Consider the following 13,295-nt stretch of genomic DNA (forward strand, 5'->3'; position numbering starts at 1 on the left):
GTTAGAATCATTTCACCACTCTATCTACAAAAGCTCACTGCTTTCTTCTATTGTAATAAAGCTATGTATATTTTTAGTTGTGTAATAAAGATAATTATATATCAGTTTATACACACCAGAGTGAATTATAGTAAATAATTTTATAATTTTCATCTGCTTCCATTCTTTAAAGCTCTTTTGAAATAATGTCTCAATATTCACTTGGTAATGCATGTGTGAGTTACAAACTAATTTTATTTTATCTGACAAAAAGTTCCAATTTATTTATATTTTATACAGTGCTTGTTTTTAATATCTGATCAATTTTTTTATTGATTTATTAGTTGCTCAGAATTGTAAAAAAATTTTGTGCAAAAAGAAAATTCAAAACAGAATTAATTATTACAATACATAGTTATTTTTTCAAATATGTTTATTGCAAGAGCCACACATTGTACAAAACTAAATAAAATTTGGACAAGATACTAATTTTCAACACATAACTTTCTGTGACACTATTTATCTGGATTTGATTACAATATTGCACATTACACATAAGTATTGCATATCATTCTTATAACAAATATAGTGAAATAATAAAAAAAAATAATGTATCCAATAAATACTGTTCGCTTTTTCTTTCTTTCTGCCAATGTTTGCTTGGAAAATTTGATTATATACACACAATCCACTAATACTTTCTTTAAGTAAAAATTTGAAAGCAACAAATTTTCCCTTGGAAATTTGTTGCAATTAAAAAAACTCTTCCTGAAAAATTTTATTATCTTTGCTTCTAAAAATTAATTCAAAATCCTCTATGAAATGAGGACAACAAACTAATTTAAATAGTAAAAATTCAGATTTTTTAAATTACTTTTTAAATAGAAGCAAATATTTAACCAAATATTAAATTTTGTGTTCTAATGCAAATGAGAAGAAAAAAAAGACTTCAAATTCTAAAATGATGTAAGATTTTAAGAAAAAGAACCTGTACACCTAATTTAATCTTTTTTTTTCTTTCTTTTTATATCATTCTTTTGCAGCTTTCAAAGTGCATCGTTTTAATTTTTTTCTTTTTGCCTGGAATTCAAAAAATTATACAAACAACAGTTAACACTAAGTGTTTGAAACTATAATAAAAAGCAAATCATAAAAATTTACTAAACAGGAGCATTAGAGGAAGATATTCTGAAGAAAGTAATACATAATAGCTTTTTATAATGCAAATCCTGAATAATGATAGGTAACTAAAAACAGTTTGACATCCTATTTGCAAACATAAGTAAATAATACTAAAATAAAGGTCAGTAGAGAAGCTCATCATTTTAAATTCCCCAGAAATCACAAAATTTGACTCAGTAATAGAGAAATCAACCATCAAATATGTTGATAAAATCAAAAGTGGTAGCTATAGTACGGCTTTCAAGAGAACTCCTCTAGACATCAGTCTCACATCGTGGCGGGTACCATGGTTATGAGAAAAAGTAAATTTGAATAATGGTGCGGGGTGAATAGTTTTGTCTTCATCTTGGCATAGTTCAGCGTGAGTAAACCAATCAACACCTTCATTCCTCATTTGCACCCCCATTAGAAATGTGATCTTGCTTGTTACCATAGCAGTAGATAGCCCCAGACATTTAGTCTGAAGGAGTTTTCCTCAAAGCCACACTATACTATGTTATCAAACTTAATTTTTTTAGAACTTATTTAATAAATCTAACCAAACAGTCTATAAAATAAAGGATTCCCATAATTTGACATTAGTGAGCAGGCTATTTCAAAAGCAATATAGCAGTTTTGAGAAAATTGTAGATTGATGATAATTAATTTCAGACACAAAAGCTACCATAACAATTACTGGTTCACATTACCCTAAGATTAGACTTCCAGATACCCTAGACTTGATACCTTATGAATTATTACTGTGGTGACACTTCAATGACGTGTCTCAAAACTTAAAGATATAACAGCATACCAATTACCCAAGTAGACACCACTTAAGACTATTGAGCATGTTATTTGACAGTTACAGGTACTAGCTGTCCATCATATTGACCATGTTTTGTAGACAGGCGATTGTTAAATTTTGTATATTATTGATTGTTATTTATATATGATCTTATAAGGCTAAATATAAACTGCTTTGTGGTTGTTTTTGAAACTTAAATTTTATCAATAAAAATTCTTATTCTCATAATTTCTCTATTCCATTCAACAATTTTCTTGAAATTCTGCTAAATAGTTTTTGATACTAACTGCTCACAAATGACTATTTTAGCAATTGTCACCAATTATATATATATATTTAAAAATTAGGATTAATTTTAGAAGTTTTTAGGCAGGATAATTAATCATTCAAACTCAAATTTCATATAACATTAACAAAACATGAAATAATACAGTTCGCAAAATAATATATATTTTTAAAAAAATGATTTTGCTCATCAAACTCAATTTTCTTACGACTCCATAAGCAATAAATATATAATAACAGTACACATTTCACAAAATAAATGCTATTTGGAAATTTAAGCTCTGGCAAAAATGTTTCAACAAATTCACATTAGAGAAAATAAAAAGAGTTATGATACTTTGAACATACTAGGGACAGGGGTCGGTGCACCAACTATCTTATAATGTTCTTCCGGTGCTTCATCGAAAATAACAGGTGGAGGTGGTGCCATTTCTTCTGGTATGCTATCTCGATCACTAATGGAATCTTTTGGGGGTTTCAGGCACACTACATTTGAATACTGATGGCGTTGAACTGGTCGGGATTTATTAATGTTGTTATTAGTCTTTTCCCTATCAATTACATCAAAGCTGGGAACACTTGGCAAAGTCCCAACTTGCTTCAGAGAAGACAACTTGTTCCCAACGCAACAACTTTTGACAGAACTTAAATTATTGATTCTGGCAGCCATGTGACAGGTACAGGCTGGTTGATTGTCTGTATTATTGAAAATAGAAGCTTTTGGAAAGTCATAATCGGAAGAAATGCTGTTGGATCTTTGCAAAAAAGGTGGCGGAATGTCATAAGACTGATCAGCATCACAATTATTATCTTGTTTGATTGGAGGAGGAGAAATTGGAAGTGGAGGTGGAACTATGTCGTAATCTGTTTTTGGACCAATGGGAAATGAGAGTTTAAGGGAAATATCATTTGATGGGGAGACAGCGGTGCTGCAGCTCGGTCTAGGTGGTGGTGGTCGATCATAGTTTTCACAAGGATCTTCAAAACTGCTGAAATCTAAAAAAGCAAAATAAAATTAGGAAACTAATTAAATATCACAGAAATTAAGAAGCAATTTCACAGGTAGTTAACTCGCAACAAAACTGGAATTAAAAATATAATTTAAAATTAAAAAGAGTAACTACATATTTCTGTAATTAATTTCTCAAGTTAATTCCTGTCCTGGAATTAATTTGATGGTTGAATAAAAAAAATTTCTTCCCTTTAGAATAATATTTTCAAAGGCAGCTTCTTAATAAAAGAAATAAAAGCATTTTTCAAAAAGTCTATACATACACTACCCTATAATAGAGACACTTTCAGTTTTTAATATTCTTTTTAAATTTCTCAAGAAAAACTTAAAGGATTATTTATTTAACTTTAAAGGTGCTTAGTTCATGTGATTTTTCATACTTAGCAAAAAAGTTTAAAGCTTTCAGAGGTTTGGAAGTCCTACAATGAATTACAAAAGAAAACTAGTATTTTTGAACACCCTATGCCCGAAAATAAAACAAAAAACTTGTAACATGTATCGATTACTTTAGTTGTTATTTTTAATAATTGCATAAAATTCAATAAACCTAGAGTAAATGTTTATACAGAGATATTTATTATTTTAGTAAAGATAAGTTGACTATGCATTTATACACTTTGAACTATGTATTCATTTAAAAAATAATATAAAAACTGCTTGCATACTACACTGGTTATCATAAATTAAGGAAAATTCACAAAAATCGCGATAACTCAAGAAATTACACATGGAATTTTATGAAACTTACCCACAATATACAACACATAGTAAGGTATTAAACAACATAAAAAGAAATTATCAGACATTAATAGTAGTATAGAAATTAGCACATGTATAAAATAAACAAATTGGAAGTATCGGTTTGCAATAGAAAAAGTACCTTTAATATGGAATATGATTGCCTCTAGAAGCAATACAGCACAAACAGCGATGTGTGATGCTTTCAATTATGCGGTCTATCAGTTCAATAGGAAGTGAGAGCCATTGCTCTTGTAAAGCAGTTGCAAGCGTGGCAAGGGTCTGAGGGGGCGGATTGATGGCAGATACACGCCTCCCTAGAGCATCCCAAACGTGCTCGATAGGATTCAAGTCCGGGGATCGAGCTGGCCACTCCATGCGAGTAATTGTTTCCTGTTGAAGATAATCATCAACAATGCGAGCTCTGTGTGGTCTTGCATTATCGTCCTGTAACAGGAAGCAATCACCAATTGCCCCGGCATATGGGCGCACATAAGCATCAAGGATGTTGTCTCGATAAACCTGAGCATTCACGGTTCCCCTTGGAAAGACATGGAGGTATGTGCGCCCTCCTAAGGATATGCCTCCCCAAACACAGACACTGCCTCTTCCGTATGCATCTCTTTCACGGATGTTTGATGGATGATAACGGGTCCCAGGTTCTCTCCATATCAAATAACGTCTACTGTCACTTTCTAGACTAAACCTGGACTCATCCGTAAAGAGAACAGGCCTCCATTGATCTGACGTCCAGTGGACATGTTGTCGGGCCCACTGCAAACGGTCTCTCCTATGGCGTGATGTGAGCGGCACGCAAATGGCTGGTCGTCTCGCATACAGACCACCTTCGTGGAGCCTTCTGCGCACAGTTGACGTTGACACCAACCTTCCGGTGGCTGCAGCAAGAGAGGATCTAAGATGTGTCGGAGTAGCGGTTCTATTCCTGCGTGCACTTAATGTCAAATATCGGTCATCGGCACTGGTCGTAACAGTTGGCCGTCCTTGACTGAACCTCCTAGATGCCGAATCTGTGGTTTGAAATTGCCTCCAAAGTCTATGAACCACAGATGGACTCACATTTAGCCATCTGGCCACTTCTGATTGACTCTGCCCTGCCTCTAGTCTCCCGATGGCTCTCCATCGTAGTTCTTCAGGCAAATGATGCCTAGAGGTCATTATTACGAATTGGCTATCTCAGATTTTCAATGTCGCAATCACAGTAAAATTTGTGTGCTTTCTCTCAAACTTGGACTTTTATGCTCCAGGCAGATGACGTAAGCCGAGTGCAGCGCCACTAATTTGCATATTGCAATTTTACTCAGCTACTCTTAGTGGACAACATATGCAAATTTTGCACGGTTTGGCTTACTTTTGAAAGAGTTATCGCTATTTTTGTGATTTTTCCTTAATTTATGATAACCAGTGTACTTCATAAAAAGATAAATTTCTTTAAAAAAATTTATCATTTTTCCAACCAGTAAAAACAAGACCATTGTTCTTATAACAATCAACAGTCACTCACAATATATATATATTTTATATATATATATATATATATATATATATATATATGTAGGTTTCAATACCATAGTGAACATTGCGTCAACTGCGAACATTGCGTCATCCACCATTTTGTAATATTAAAGGAAGTTGCATCATCCTCTTGACATTGAGAGGCGCCAGCCAGACCAGAAGGGGAAGTCCCGAAGGGAAACTCCCGAATTTATAATTAACTCTTACTTTATACCATAGAACAATCTAATTCTTAGTCACATGCATTCCGGAGACCACTGCGCGAAGGCAGCTCTCACGATTCATGTCAATACTGTTAACTGCTATATCCATCTACCTTTTTTATTTCTATTAAATTGTTATGTTTATTAAATTATCGTCATTATTTACTCCTATGCTGCACTATCTCCCACATATATATAAATACTTATAACTGAATAAGAAAACATTCTATATTAATATTAAAAAACAAAACTTACCAATACTAGAAAGTGATGTTTTTCTTCCAGATCTTAAGTCACTTTTGAGAGATGAACTTTTAGATGAAGGAGGTACAAAATCTAACATTTTTAAGGCTTCTTCAAATGATGGAGCAATTAATTTCTTGGTGGTGGAATAGTGTGGAATTTCAGACTGCTTACAGTTTTCTAAGCTCCCATAATGTGTGGTTCTTACAGGTCTAGGAGGAGGAGCTGGGGGCTTTGTATTGAGTGTTAGAGTCTTGTGATTGTTTAGGGAATTCGCTAAATCAGTAGAAGCTTTTCGCTGCTGATGTTGATAGCGTGATTCACATCGCTCCTGAGAAAAGAATTAATACTGAATCAGAAAGGGAGTTTTTTTTTTTGCTAAGTAAAGAAAATTATGCAAATACAGAATATAAATGGAAAAATATATATATATAAATTTCCTTACTAAATTTAATAAATATAAAGATATTATGATTTCTATAAATAATTCTATTAACTTAAATAATTCTATTAAAATAACTACATAAAATTTTTATAAATAATACATAGTAATCCCAGAAGATAAAAATAACAAATTCTATAAAAAAATGCAAAGTAAATAAACTTAGTATTTTTACACATAATATAATTCTAATCACAGAATACGAAATTTCTTAAATAAACAGATAAATACAAAATCTGAATAAATATATTAAATTCTATCCATAAAATGAATAAATTCTTTCTCATGGCACTGGTGGTACTTTCCAGCATTGTTTTCAGTGCTGTTTTTGAAGTTCTTGATATTTATTTAATGAGCTCAACTTAAGAAAATTATTATTATTTAATTACATACATAATTACACATATAAAAACACATAGTGAAACAAACTTCGGAACTCAAATATCTCAGGCATAATTTTTGACAAGTTGAATGTTAAGACATTATGAAATGAAAAGTTCAAAAGATAAATAGCATAAGTATTTTAAGAGTTCTCATATTTTTGGTAATTTGTAAAAAATAAATACATGGATTATAAAAAGAACTAAAGACAAATATTAATGTAATACAGAATTTATAAATATAATTCATAGATATTTCGAAATTGACAGTTGTTTTAAGAGAATAATTTATATTTACCATAAATGAAAAAAATTTAACTATCACAAATTTTGTTTTTATTTTTATTTCTATCAAAAAAAAATTTTTTTTCAATAACATAAATACACATAGAAAAAATATTCACCCCAGAATATTGATAGGTCAATAATTTTAAAAAATTTCAACAAAGTCCTCAAGAAAATAAATATACAAAAATTAAACTGTTAATGCTCAACTTATAAATAGATTATTAAAAACTAATAATTAGTACTAAAAAAACTAAAATTTTGTAATATTAATCTAAAAAAAAAAAGCAACTTACCCTAAACCTATTGTTACGATCATCACCAAAATCAGAATGATGACCACTGTCTGATCCAGCACTTGCAGTACTTAATCGATCAAATGAAGAACCACCTAAAATATATTAAAAACAATTACTATAAAATAAAAAAGAAATAAAAAAAACTGTTTTTTTAAAATAATTAGCAAGAAAAAATTACTTGAACTGCTTGTGTTCGACAGTACACTCAATGTGCTTACTGGTCTAACAGTTTCAGACTCAGGAGATACTTTTTCAGAAGAATTTGAATCTTTAGAATTTCTTCTGCTCATACTCTGCAATATCCAAAATAATTTAATTAATAACAACAAATATGATTTATTTATGTTAAGACAATGTAATTTAAAATAATAATATAATGCTAAAAATGTTTAAATTCCAAAAGATTCATGTTTTAAAAAAGCTGCGATAGAATCATGGTAAAAAAGTAGCAAGACAGAGTTGAACAAAAATGTAACAAGTAATCAATCACTTGCAATCGTGATAACAAGGTAATGATAGTTTACAATAACAAGGAATCATGATTACATAAATTCATATATATGATCTCAAGTTAATATATAATCTATGATTACATAGAATTATATATTAAGGTATTGTTAAAAATCATAATTCTTTTTTTAAATGTTTGTTATTATTAATTGTAATCACAATTACAAATTATCACATTATAAAAAAATCAATGATTCGTGATTACATATAACAAAAAAAAGCTTACTTTAGAATCGCTATCTTTCCTTCTCCATTTAGAATTTAAAAACTGTCGAAGTTCAGAGAAACTTGTAGAATGTTTCTTGAGCATTTTAGCTTTCTGTGCTTTGGCATATAGACTTCTTAAGCCATCTAATGTGCTCTAAAAGAAAGAAAAAACTTTTTTAAAAACATCACAATGGCATTAAAAGAGCAATTTTAAGCAATTTTTATTTATTTATAAAGTTATAATTAAATGGTAATTCTTATTATTTTTAACAGCAAAAACTCAAAGCAGGAATAGAGTCAAAAACGCATAGGATTTTTAATCTTAATTTAAAAATTCGTCAGTTAATATATACATACATACACACACACACACATATATATATATTGATAGATTTACCAGACATAATCCATATTTTAGGTAATCAAAAACAAAATTTAACGTTATACAAAATAAGGGAATTTTTTCACAAAATAATTTCTTATATTTTAAATTTGTTCAAAGCCTATGGAAAAATGTATAAATACAAATATTTAATTTATATATAAATACATAAATAATGTCATTTAATTTTCAGAAAAACACACCTTTTCTTTGACAATTGCCTTTCTCTAGTTTCACATAAAAGTGATATTACAATTATCAAAATTGTGATATACAAGCAACTATGCTAAACAATAGCTCTTAAATAAGCTACATTGTTGAAACATAGAGATTAGATGTTGAATTTTACATAATTTTAAATTTAGCATTAAAAAATAAATGAAACATATTATAAACCTTTGCTTCCATATCTGACACTTGATACCGTGTTTTCCATTCATTGTGCATTTTTTCCACATCAGTTAATGATGCTCCTTTTTTGTAAGCTTCCATTATTTCAATTAATTTCGCTTGACTTTCAAGGAGACTTAGTTTAGCTCTCTCTATCATAAAAAAATATTAAATAAATCAAACAATGTTACATTTTTAAAAAAAAATCATATACATAAAAGAACCCATTAAAATAGAAAATTAATTAAAATCTCCATCAAAACTAAAAATAAACATTAAAAACAAAAAATAATAATATATGATTTGAAACTTAAAACAATTTAAAAAATAACTTAAGAGATTTAAATTATTAAACTATTGACCTGTAATATAACTTGCACTTATAAAGTTCATGTTATAAAAATGATAAATTATTACATCTGCTATTTGTTTTATAATAACAAAAAGCACTTTTTGAAACTTTTCAATTGACTTTATTTAGCCAAAATATAATTGAAATAATATTATTAATATACTACTGTGCATAAGAGTCACCATTTTAAATAGTAATGAAAACTGCCATATTACTAACCATAAATTTAATGATAAATAACTTAAAAACAATTAACAATCATGATAAATAATTTTAAAAAATAGCAGATTCATGCTTTTAAAATTCCAGCAATTATATGATAAATGACTATTATTTATATTTAAAGATAATAAATGACTCTTAGACAACAAAGATATTCAAAATCCTTAAACATTTCCATAAACAAAATTTATGAAATATACATGATATTATTCAAATCTTCCATTATTATGAATCCAATGTAACAAATAAAATAATTACAAATAATGTTGTTTGTAGTAGACCATTAAAAAGTTATGAATTAAACTACAGTAAAGGTTATAAGCAAACATGATAAATTATTAAATGCTAACTAAATTATACATTTGTAAAATTCCTGATAGAAAATTATTTCAGTTGAAAAACAATACTTCTATAAGCATTTCTGTTCACCAATTTAGTTATAATAATCTACTTTACATTTTCATTAAAAATATAAACTAAAAATAATTCCTTCTCAGATTTAAAAAGGCAAATAAATTTTAAAAATATTTTTTAAAAAAAAGTAAATTATTTTTCTTACCAGCATTACAAGCTGTATTGGTTATAACATTGTCTCGCTTTTCATTTAGGCCTAGCCCAATATTTTGTAAGGGCTCAATATTTTCTGAAATGAAGAATTAAAGTGTAAAACAATTATACTCTCCAAACTTGTGAAAATTAATTTTAAATAACAACAGATAAACCATAAATAAAAATAGTAAATAAATAGTATATCGAAGATCCGTCTGTTTTTTCCATAAAATTAGTATATAGTGCATGTAATGATTTTAAATCATTATACAGTGAAACCTCAAACAACAGCCCCTTATGGAACTGTGCCTAAATGACCGATGTTAAGAATTAGCCATTGTTTGGATTTATCAACAAATTCAAAATAAATAAATACAAACAATATATTTAATCCTCCAAAATACTGATCCAAAAAAACCACAAACAAAAGATTTAAAGCCCTGAAATAGTTATCAAATAAAGTTTACTTGTTACTTAAAATGTCATAGATGTACCTTAATCCGCAGTGTTTCTAATTTTCACCTGCCTATTTCTTTTATACTTAATGCCTTTGATTTCATGATATAAAGTAAGGAAATTTATACTACACTCATCCAAGACGACCAATTCTCTATGCCTTTAGGGAAAATTTCTTGCAGTAACAGCTAAGTTCATGCTTATATGTATAATTCTTTAATGTGATGTATAATGTTATTCATAATTCTGCGTGTGTATAATTAATTTGAAGTTATTTTTCACACCACATGTAAATGATTTAAAAGTTTATATCAAACGAAACTTGGTTGGCAAAAATAAAAAATCGGAAAGGTTTGCTCTTAATTACCTACCACTCAATAAAATACTCTTCAAAAAACGTAATAGGTGGCAGGCATGCGTATATTTGTATTATTATTTCCTGAAGTTCTCATTCAGATACCTTTACTAATGTCCAGAACTTTAAGATAGAAAAACTGAAAACAATCAACAAACATTGGTCAGTCTTAAGCACATGCATGAATATTTTCTCCAAATTGCATAAAATAAAATATTCCAATGATGTATTATCTATTGTAATTGTTGGAACAAGATTATGTGATTCATGAAGGACCATCAATGAAAGATGCAGATCATCTGTAGTAAGAGGAAATGAACCATCGCAACATATCTATGATTGACTTTTGTATGAATGTTTTGACTTGAATGTTGTGACCTTAGAGGGAAATATGCTTATTAATTATTTAAAATTATTGTAAGTTAGAGATGAAAAAAAAGTTGGCAAAGAAACACCGACACAAAAATCATGCTCTTATTCGAAAATTGCTGTTCAGAGGTTCCCCCTTAAGTGAATCCTATATAAGATGTTAGGTTCTATAAACAAGTGGTAGATCTTTGGAGGTTTCTATTGTTTAGACTTAGAGGTGGTCACTAATCAAGGTTTGGCATTATTATTGTTTATCATCTTATGTCAACCAAAATGTCTAATTACTTAATTTTATCATAGTAAATATACACATAAATGATCTGTAGCAGTATTTCAGTTACTTTCTTTAAAAAATTCAGTTTATTTACTTGTATGCAGCTGAAATTAAATAAACATAAACACAACTTGTAATTATTATTACTCATGCTGCCATAAATGAACATAAAAGAAAATTTAGTGTTAATGAACTTATGTATTTCTTGTTAGTGAACATGAAAAAAAATTGAAGGGATATTAGTCAGGACAGATGACAAATTTAAGACAAATCTGATAATGAATACTTTGATTTACACTACAAATTTTAAAATTTATGCAATATTTTTTTAGAACAATTCATAAGAACAATGATTGCTACTACAAATATAACTTATTACACCATAAAGTTTTTGTTAAACAGTTTTGTTAAACATAGCGATTTAAAACAATTAAATTAATTTAAATAATAGGAAGAAAAACAATTATTTTAGCCCCTATAAGATAATAATGAAATAAATGTAAACAATTTGGACATTGTGATCGCATACCTTTCATAGAGGCTTTCATTTGCATGTAATCGCATTCTCGATCATTCGTTGTTCGTCCTACCATTCGATTTGTGGGGAGGTGCAATACTGGAACAGGTTGAGCTGGGATATCATAATCATCCAAAGGATTGCCTTTTTTAAAAGCAGCATCTGGAACTTCATTATAAAATTAAATTAGTTAAATTTCAAATGACAATTAAACATTATCAAAACACAAAAAATAGAGAATCGTGTAAAATTTTAATAGGCTTTGTTCATGATACAGTATTCATATTTAAATTTTAAAAAAAATACTCCAATCTTCCATATCTAATTACAATACTGCCCTCATGGCAGAATTGCGGTGACATGGCGACATTGCCACAGAACGTTACAGAGTTTTTGCAAAGTCCTATTCGCGTGATTTTGTCATCAATCTTTATTTTGGAATTACTACATGGATTTTACAATTTTTAATTTATTTACAAATTTTAATTTATTATCGTTTAATTTATTTATGAATTTCAAATTTTGTAATGATTTACAAAATTAAAAAGGGGAAATAATTAGGGCATTTTTCCACCTACAAAACACAAGAAAGTGCCTATAATATTAGAATTTTAAAAAATATTACTTTTACAATTAAAATTTTAACACGTTTTTATTCTATACTTTCTTCTGTAAATACAACGTTTCTGTTATTTTAAATTAGTAATTGTTATAATTAAAAGTATCTCAAAAAAATATTTGAAATGCTAGGGAAGTTTATCGCAGAAAGCCCAAAAAAATTCTGCCACACGGAATACTGCTACATTAAACTTAGTTTAGGGCTGATTGATTCTATAGAAACAAAAAAGCAAATTCAAAAGAAGGGTGTTTTTAATGCTTCTCTTGCTGACCCAGGTTATTCTCTGTCTTAGATGTTTACCCTATCCCCACATCCCATCTTGAAATAGTTTAATCTTGTAATCATAATCACTAATCTTAAATTAAATTTCCTTGAAATACATATCAGTATCAACATTGTGCATTTTCTTGTAATACATGTCAACATTGTACCTTTAAGTCATATTAACGTTTTACATTTTCATATTGCTCAAAGGTGAAAGATAAATAATAATTATTAAGATATATGTTTTTGGAAACTATCTCTAACATTATCATATGTTCAATCACAGATACTCCAATTAGCATTTAAAATAATATAACAGATTCAACTATTACTCACCACATGTTAAACATGTTGTAGGAGTTGCAATGTTTTCTTTCTCTTGCAAATAATTCATTTTCTATGGAAGAAACAAAATAGTTAGTTTAACAGATAGATAACTATTCTGTTTTATTAAATCTTTG

At 28.7% G+C, this 13,295-nt stretch overlaps 1 protein-coding gene across 2 annotated transcripts in view; it reads right to left on the reverse strand.

The window, feature by feature from the left end:
• Positions 1-394: 394 nt before the first annotated feature.
• stumps (DBB domain-containing protein stumps) overlaps positions 395-13,295 on the reverse strand; it is a 65,100-nt gene continuing 52,199 nt past the window's right edge. Inside the window, exons 7-15 of one of the 2 annotated variants that reach the window (XM_016067978.4) lie at positions 13,171-13,231; positions 11,964-12,119; positions 9,991-10,074; positions 8,864-9,009; positions 8,105-8,239; positions 7,547-7,661; positions 7,366-7,460; positions 5,975-6,293; positions 395-3,229 (exon numbers count right to left, since the gene is read on the reverse strand). In XM_016067978.4, the coding sequence (XP_015923464.3) occupies positions 2,562-3,229; positions 5,975-6,293; positions 7,366-7,460; positions 7,547-7,661; positions 8,105-8,239; positions 8,864-9,009; positions 9,991-10,074; positions 11,964-12,119; positions 13,171-13,231 (1,779 nt within the window). In that variant the 3' untranslated portion in view covers positions 395-2,561. The remainder of the gene's footprint in view (positions 3,230-5,974; positions 6,294-7,365; positions 7,461-7,546; positions 7,662-8,104; positions 8,240-8,863; positions 9,010-9,990; positions 10,075-11,963; positions 12,120-13,170; positions 13,232-13,295) is intronic. The other variant, XM_071178870.2, reaches the window with a different exon arrangement.

Source organism: Parasteatoda tepidariorum, chromosome 6 (genome assembly GCF_982258835.1).
Source record: "Parasteatoda tepidariorum strain Cologne lab strain chromosome 6, Ptep-v5.0, whole genome shotgun sequence".
Lineage (NCBI taxonomy): Eukaryota > Metazoa > Arthropoda > Arachnida > Araneae > Theridiidae > Parasteatoda > Parasteatoda tepidariorum.